Source organism: Drosophila eugracilis, unplaced genomic scaffold (assembly GCF_018153835.1).
Source record: "Drosophila eugracilis isolate 14026-0451.02 unplaced genomic scaffold, ASM1815383v1 contig_386, whole genome shotgun sequence".
NCBI classification, from domain to species: domain Eukaryota; kingdom Metazoa; phylum Arthropoda; class Insecta; order Diptera; family Drosophilidae; genus Drosophila; species Drosophila eugracilis.
In genome coordinates this window covers 331,912-340,645 of record NW_024573245.1, presented here as the reverse complement: position 1 = coordinate 340,645, position 8,734 = coordinate 331,912, and the positions used below count along the sequence as shown (strand labels likewise).

The 8,734-nt window shown below is 36.6% G+C and overlaps 1 protein-coding gene across 1 annotated transcript; it reads left to right on the top strand.

Moving 5' to 3' along the window:
- The first annotated feature begins 121 nt into the window (after positions 1 to 121).
- LOC108106076 lies at positions 122 to 1,584 on the top strand. Its single transcript, XM_017212935.2, has 4 exons — positions 122 to 351; positions 417 to 644; positions 710 to 1,413; positions 1,474 to 1,584. The coding sequence occupies exons 1-4, from the start codon at positions 174 to 176 to the stop codon at positions 1,582 to 1,584; spliced, it is 1,221 nt and encodes a 406-aa protein (XP_017068424.2). The 5' UTR covers positions 122 to 173.
- Positions 1,585 to 8,734: the final 7,150 nt, after the last annotated feature.

Genomic DNA, 8,734 nt, shown 5'->3' with positions numbered 1-8,734 from the left:
TTTCTTTCATTGTCAATTAATTTTGAATTTTTAATAACCGTTTTTTGCCATTCACAGTGAAACATTCAAGCTGTGTAATTTTATAGCAAGCAGTTTCACACTCGATCCGCAAGCAGGCCAACCAGCTGACTGACCTATCAGTTCTGTTTTGTTTGTTTTTAAATTATATTTCAATGGAGAAAATAAATGAAGATATATGGATAAATATATTAAAGTTCCTACCCATGACTGACCAGTTGGAACTGGCAAAAGTCAACCAGAATATATCATCCTATGTGGAATATTATTGGGGCCACTTAAAGACAGTGATGCTAACCCGCGAAGATCTGGAGGCACTGGACCAGAACAAGGGTTAGGTGTTGAAATTGGTTTTAAAATATTACAATGATAAATATTTATTATTCAAATTAACTTAGAACTGATGCAAAAATGCCTGGGCAGTTGGTCTAAGTCGGTGGAGCGGCTTAGACTGGCCAGTGCCAGTAGAGATCTTCTGCAGAAATGGTCGGAATATTCATTTCCCCACCTCCGGACGCTGGACTGTCACATGGACTATAACCTCGAGGAAGCCGACGAGGAAACGGTTCTGCTCACCGAGCTGTTTCCACTCCTGACTAACCTGACGCTGAACAGCAGCACCACAGGTAGGATTTTTGTAATGAGAATCTAAAAAATTTAACAACATTATACCATTTTATCATAATTCCAGGTCTCCATTTGTGGCAATGGAAGCAGTTGAAGGAATTAAATCTCATCTGGTGCGAGTACCTGGAGTCGGACTACTTCGAGGAGATCTTCAGCAGACTTAAGCTTACCAAGCTGACATTGCTATACTATGGATACAATGTGAATCTGGGGGAGAAAGTTCTCGATGTCACCCGTTGTTCCACCCTGGAAGAGCTAATTATTGACGACCACCATTTGTTGGGCGATTTTATGCATCGCCTGATGAATCTGCCTCACTTCCGCCGCCTGGCATTCTACACCCGGGACTACTCTGAATCCTCGCTAAATTCTATCACCCGGTACAAACCGCTTAAGGTGCGATCGCTGCTCTTTAACGACTCCTTCTGGGATAACGAACGGATGGCAGAAAATATCGTGCACATGACCAATCTTCGCCGGTTGGTCTTGCAGGAAGACGACATCGATACCCAGCAGCTGCTCTCTATCTGCCAAAAGCTGCGAAATCTTGAGGAGCTACATCTGTTGCAAATGCGGGAAGTACCTCCGCCCAACTATTTGTGGAATACCATAAGCCTCTGCCCCAAGCTAAAGATCCTCAATCTGTCCTCTACAAAGTTAGCCTGTCGATCGGTGGAACTCAGCAAATCACGCCTTTTAAAAGTTCTGGGCTCTCGTTTATGCCCAGTGACCCTACATCTTCACAATACTGGATTAACTCCAGAAACGGTAAGAACATATTAAATTAATATATAATCTAATAAATTCTGACTTTATTAACCGCTCTAGGTCCTGTCTCTTGGTGATTGTAATAACTTAAACATATCATTCGAGCCCATCCGTTTAAATATTTGGAGTTCGCGATTTATGGAAATCGAATTCGATCCTGAATTGGCATAGTCAGTGAGTCACATAGTCACCAATGAGCGTTTAAAACTACCTCAGACCTTCAGATTGAACATAGGATCAGATGTAATCTGTATTCTAATTTGCCTTTATCTGTTACAAGATAAAAAATTTGCCAATTCGCATGAAAGAAGTTGTTTTATGGCTGCTAAGATTTCCTAAGAAAAATTAAAAAGTGATAACATATCTTTCGACTTATCGTTAATGGGGGTGATTGACGACGGAGAACCTTTGTATATTTTTAAAGCCAACATTTTTCAATCGATGCAGTTGCATTTTTAAACAGGCGTTTATGTTTTGGTAGTCAGCTGCATAAAACAGTCATTGTTTTAGACGTGCCGCTTGTTTTGACAAATTTACAGTTAAAAAACGGCAAAAATTCGTGTTTCTCTGCTGTCAAAAGGTCGTATACTTGATTTCGAGCCTAAAATATCAGTATTTTGTTCATTACAAAGCCAAAACTGGTCCAAACATGGAATGTCATATCTTATAATACTCGGAATTTGATTGCTATGATTCCCATTTGGGTTGCGTTCAAATCTGGGACACTGCCATTTTTTCAATTTTTCGCAAATTTTGATGATGGTACCCCTTATAAAAATGCGAAATTCGAGCAAAAATGAATTTTCTCAAAATCGAAAAACGAGTGATAGGGGTGGTAAGAGATGGTCGTTAGCAGCACAAAACAGTCGTTCTCTTGGCTGTAAGTCTTGTTTTGACCAAGATAGAGCTGGAAAACCGCAAGTAATATTCTAAATTTCTGACAAAAAATGGGTTTTTGATATTTTAGTCACTAATTCAGCTCTCGCAGCAAAAAATCAGAACAATCATGGGGAAAGTAAGTATCAGCGTTTTATGTTTTGGTAGTCAGCTGCATAAAACAGTCATTGTTTTAGACGTGCCGCTTGATTTTGACAAATTTACAGTTAAAAAACGGCAAAAAAATCGTGTCTCTCTGCTGTCAAAAGGTCGTATACTTGATTTCGAGCCTAAAATATCAGTATTTTGTTCATTACAAAGCCAAAACTGGTCCAAACATGGAATGTAATATCTTATAATACTCGGAATTTGATTGCTATGATTCCCATTTGGGTTGCGTTCAAATCTGGGACACTTCCATTTTTTCAATTTTTCGCAAATTTTGATGATGGTACCCCTTATAAAAATGCGAAATTCGAGCAAAAATTAATTTTCTCAAAATCGAAAAACGAGTGATAGGGGTGGTAAGAGATGGTCGTTAGCAGCACAAAACAGTCGTTCTCTTGGCTGTAAGTCTTGTTTTGACCAAGATAGAGCTGGAAAACCGCAAGTAATATTCTAAATTTCTGACAAAAAATGGGTTTTTGATATTTTAGTCACTAATTCAGCTCTCGCAGCAAAAAATCAGAACAATCATGGGGAAAGTAAGTATCAGCGTTTTAAGTTTTGGTAGTCAGCTGCATAAAACAGTCATTGTTTCAGACGTGCCGCTTGTTTTGACAAATTTACAGTTAAAAAACGGCAAAAAATCGTGTCTCTCTGCTGTCAAAAGGTCGTATACTTGATTTCGAGCCTAAAATATCAGTATTTTGTTCATTACAAAGCCAAAACTGGTCCAAACATGGAATGTAATATCTTATAATACTCGGAATTTGATTGCTATGATTCCCATTTGGGTTGCGTTCAAATCTGGGACACTTCCATTTTTTCAATTTTTCGCAAATTTTGATGATGGTACCCCTTATAAAAATGCGAAATTCGAGCAAAAATTAATTTTCTCAAAATCGAAAAACGAGTGATAGGGGTGGTAAGAGATGGTCGTTAGCAGCACAAAACAGTCGTTCTCTTGGCTGTAAGTCTTGTTTTGACCAAGATAGAGCTGGAAAACCGCAAGTAATATTCTAAATTTCTGACAAAAAATGGGTTTTTGATATTTTAGTCACTAATTCAGCTCTCGCAGCAAAAAATCAGAACAATCATGGGGAAAGTAAGTATCAGCGTTTTAAGTTTTGGTAGTCAGCTGCATAAAACAGTCATTGTTTTAGACGTGCCGCTTGTTTTGACAAATTTACAGTTAAAAAACGGCAAAAAATCGTGTCTCTCTGCTGTCAAAAGGTCGTATACTTGATTTCGAGCCTAAAATATCAGTATTTTGTTCATTACAAAGCCAAAACTGGTCCAAACATGGAATGTCATATCTTATAATACTCGGAATTTGATTGCTATGATTCCCATTTGGGTTGCGTTCAAATCTGGGACACTTCCATTTTTCCAATTTTTCGCAAATTTTGAAAAATTATAAAAATGCGAAATTTGAGCAAAAATTAATTTTCTCAAAATCGAAAAACGAGTGATAGGGGTGGTAAGAGATGGTCGTTAGCAGCACAAAACAGTCGTTCTCTTGGCTGTAAGTCTTGTTTTGACCAAGATAGAGCTGGAAAACCGCAAGTAATATTCTAAATTTCTGACAAAAAATGGGTTTTTGATATTTTAGTCACTAATTCAGCTCTCGCAGCAAAAAATCAGAACAATCATGGGGAAAGTAAGTATCAGCGTTTTAAGTTTTGGTAGTCAGCTGCATAAAACAGTCATTGTTTTAGACGTGCCGCTTGTTTTGACAAATTTACAGTTAAAAAACGGCAAAAAATCGTGTCTCTCTGCTGTCAAAAGGTCGTATACTTGATTTCGAGCCTAAAATATCAGTATTTTGTTCATTACAAAGCCAAAACTGGTCCAAACATGGAATGTAATATCTTATAATACTCGGAATTTGATTGCTATGATTCCCATTTGGGTTGCGTTCAAATCTGGGACACTTCCATTTTTCCAATTTTTCGCAAATTTTGATGATGGTACCCCTTATAAAAATGCGAAATTCGAGCAAAAATTAATTTTCTCAAAATCGAAAAACGAGTGATAGGGGTGGTAAGAGATGGTCGTTAGCAGCACAAAACAGTCGTTCTCTTGGCTGTAAGTCTTGTTTTGACCAAGATAGAGCTGGAAAACCGCATGTAATATTCTAAATTTCTGACAAAAAATGGGTTTTTGATATTTTAGTCACTAATTCAGCTCTCGCAGCAAAAAATCAGAACAATCATGGGGAAAGTAAGTATCAGCGTTTTAAGTTTTGGTAGTCAGCTGCATAAAACAGTCATTGTTTTAGACGTGCCGCTTGTTTTGACAAATTTACAGTTAAAAAACGGCAAAAAATCGTGTCTCTCTGCTGTCAAAAGGTCGTATACTTGATTTCGAGCCTAAAATATCAGTATTTTGTTCATTACAAAGCCAAAACTGGTCCAAACATGGAATGTAATATCTTATAATACTCGGAATTTGATTGCTATGATTCCCATTTGGGTTGCGTTCAAATCTGGGACACTTCCATTTTTCCAATTTTTCGCAAATTTTGATGATGGTACCCCTTATAAAAATGCGAAATTCGAGCAAAAATTAATTTTCTCAAAATCGAAAAACGAGTGATAGGGGTGGTAAGAGATGGTCGTTAGCAGCACAAAACAGTCGTTCTCTTGGCTGTAAGTCTTGTTTTGACCAAGATAGAGCTGGAAAACCGCAAGTAATATTCTAAATTTCTGACAAAAAATGGGTTTTTGATATTTTAGTCACTAATTCAGCTCTCGCAGCAAAAAATCAGAACAATCATGGGGAAAGTAAGTATCAGCGTTTTAAGTTTTGGTAGTCAGCTGCATAAAACAGTCATTGTTTTAGACGTGCCGCTTGTTTTGACAAATTTACAGTTAAAAAACGGCAAAAAATCGTGTCTTTTTGCTGTCAAAAGGTCGTATACTTGATTTCGAGCCTAAAATATCAGTATTTTGTTCATTACAAAGCCAAAACTGGTCCAAACATGGAATGTCATATCTTATAATACTCGGAATTTGATTGCTATGATTCCCATTTGGGTTGCGTTCAAATCTGGGACACTTCCATTTTTTCAATTTTTCGCAAATTTTGATGATGGTACCCCTTATAAAAATGCGAAATTCGAGCAAAAATTAATTTTCTCAAAATCGAAAAACGAGTGATAGGGGTGGTAAGAGATGGTCGTTAGCAGCACAAAACAGTCGTTCTCTTGGCTGTAAGTCTTGTTTTGACCAAGATAGAGCTGGAAAAGCGCAAGTAATATTCTAAATTTCTGACAAAAAATGGGTTTTTGATATTTTAGTCACTAATTCAGCTCTCGCAGCAAAAAATCAGAACAATCATGGGGAAAGTAAGTATCAGCGTTTTAAGTTTTGGTAGTCAGCTGCATAAAACAGTCATTGTTTTAGACGTGCCGCTTGTTTTGACAAATTTACAGTTAAAAAACGGCAAAAAATCGTGTCTCTCTGCTGTCAAAAGGTCGTATACTTGATTTCGAGCCTAAAATATCAGTATTTTGTTCATTACAAAGCCAAAAATGGTCCAAACATGGAATGTCATATCTTATAATACTCGGAATTTGATTGCTATGATTCCCATTTGGGTTGCGTTCAAATCTGGGACACTTCCATTTTTTCAATTTTTCGCAAATTTTGATGATGGTACCCCTTATAAAAATGCGAAATTCGAGCAAAAATTAATTTTCTCAAAATCGAAAAACGAGTGATAGGGGTGGTAAGAGATGGTCGTTAGCAGCACAAAACAGTCGTTCTCTTGGCTGTAAGTCTTGTTTTGACCAAGATAGAGCTGGAAAACCGCAAGTAATATTCTAAATTTCTGACAAAAAATGGGTTTTTGATATTTTAGTCACTAATTCAGCTCTCGCAGCAAAAAATCAGAACAATCATGGGGAAAGTAAGTATCAGCGTTTTAAGTTTTGGTAGTCAGCTGCATAAAACAGTCATTGTTTTAGACGTGCCGCTTGTTTTGACAAATTTACAGTTAAAAAACGGCAAAAAATCGTGTCTCTCTGCTGTCAAAAGGTCGTATACTTGATTTCGAGCCTAAAATATCAGTATTTTGTTCATTACAAAGCCAAAACTGGTCCAAACATGGAATGTAATATCTTATAATACTCGGAATTTGATTGCTATGATTCCCATTTGGGTTGCGTTCAAATCTGGGACACTTCCATTTTTTCAATTTTTCGCAAATTTTGATGATGGTACCCCTTATAAAAATGCGAAATTCGAGCAAAAATTAATTTTCTCAAAATCGAAAAACGAGTGATAGGGGTGGTAAGAGATGGTCGTTAGCAGCACAAAACAGTCGTTCTCTTGGCTGTAAGTCTTGTTTTGACCAAGATAGAGCTGGAAAACCGCAAGTAATATTCTAAATTTCTGACAAAAAATGGGTTTTTGATATTTTAGTCACTAATTCAGCTCTCGCAGCAAAAAATCAGAACAATCATGGGGAAAGTAAGTATCAGCGTTTTAAGTTTTGGTAGTCAGCTGCATAAAACAGTCATTGTTTTAGACGTGCCGCTTGTTTTGACAAATTTACAGTTAAAAAACGGCAAAAAATCGTGTCTCTCTGCTGTCAAAAGGTCGTATACTTGATTTCGAGCCTAAAATATCAGTATTTTGTTCATTACAAAGCCAAAACTGGTCCAAACATGGAATGTAATATCTTATAATACTCGGAATTTGATTGCTATGATTCCCATTTGGGTTGCGTTCAAATCTGGGACACTTCCATTTTTTCAATTTTTCGCAAATTTTGATGATGGTACCCCTTATAAAAATGCGAAATTCGAGCAAAAATTAATTTTCTCAAAATCGAAAAACGAGTGATAGGGGTGGTAAGTGATGGTCGTTTGCAGCACAAAACAGTCGTTCTCTTGGCTGTAAGTCTTGTTTTGACTAAGATAGAGCTGGAAAACCGCAAGTAATATTCTAAATTTCTGACAAAAAATGGGTTTTTGATATTTTAGTCACTAATTCAGCTCTCGCAGCAAAAAATCAGAACAATCATGGGGAAAGTAAGTATCAGCGTTTTAAGTTTTGGTAGTCAGCTGCATAAAACAGTCATTGTTTTAGACGTGCCGCTTGTTTTGACAAATTTACAGTTAAAAAACGGCAAAAAATCGTGTCTCTCTGCTGTCAAAAGGTCGTATACTTGATTTCGAGCCTAAAATATCAGTATTTTGTTCATTACAAAGCCAAAACTGGTCCAAACATGGAATGTCATATCTTATAATACTCGGAATTTGATTGCTATGATTCCCATTTGGGTTGCGTTCAAATCTGGGACACTTCCATTTTTTCAATTTTTCGCAAATTTTGATGATGGTACCCCTTATAAAAATGCGAAATTCGAGCAAAAATTAATTTTCTCAAAATCGAAAAACGAGTGATAGGGGTGGTAAGAGATGGTCGTTAGCAGCACAAAACAGTCGTTCTCTTGGCTGTAAGTCTTGTTTTGACCAAGATAGAGCTGGAAAACCGCAAGTAATATTCCAAATTTCTGTCAAAAAATTGGTTTTTGATATTTTAGTCACTAATTCAAGTATCAGCGTTTTAAGTTTTGGTAGTCAGCTGCATAAAACAGTCATTGTTTTAGACGTGCCGCTTGATTTGACAAATTTACAGTTAAAAAACGGCAAAAAATCGTGTCTCTCTGCTGTCAAAAGGTCGTATACTTGATTTCGAGCCTAAAATATCAGTATTTTGTTCATTACAAAGCCAAAACTGGTCCAAACATGGAATGTAATATCTTATAATACTCGGAATTTGATTGCTATGATTCCCATTTGGGTTGCGTTCAAATCTGGGACACTTCCATTTTTTCAATTTCTCGCAAATTTTGATGATGGTACCCCTTATAAAAATGCGAAATTCGAGCAAAAATTAATTTTCTCAAAATCGAAAAACGAGTGATAGGGGTGGTAAGAGATGGTCGTTAGCAGCACAAAACAGTCGTTCTCTTGGCTGTAAGTCTTGTTTTGACCAAGATAGAGCTGGAAAACCGCAAGTAATATTCCAAATTTCTGTCAAAAAATTGGTTTTTGATATTTTAGTCACTAATTCAAGTATCAGCGTTTTAAGTTTTGGTAGTCAGCTGCATAAAACAGTCATTGTTTTAGACGTGCCGCTTGTTTTGACAAATTTACAGTTAAAAAACGGCAAAAAATCGTGTCTCTCTGCTGTCAAAAGGTCGTATACTTGATTTCGAGCCTAAAATATCAGTATTTTGTTCATTACAAAGCCAAAACTGGTCCAAACAT

Bases quoted from the DNA above. Each gene is read 5' to 3' on its own strand.
- LOC108106076 (XM_017212935.2), top strand. From the start codon at position 174: ATGGAGAAAATAAATGAAGATATATGGATAAATATATTAAAGTTCCTA. The intron at 352-416 runs GTTAGGTGTTGA...AAATTAACTTAG, and splicing joins GGCACTGGACCAGAACAAGG to AACTGATGCAAAAATGCCTG. The intron at 645-709 runs GTAGGATTTTTG...TCATAATTCCAG, and splicing joins GCTGAACAGCAGCACCACAG to GTCTCCATTTGTGGCAATGG.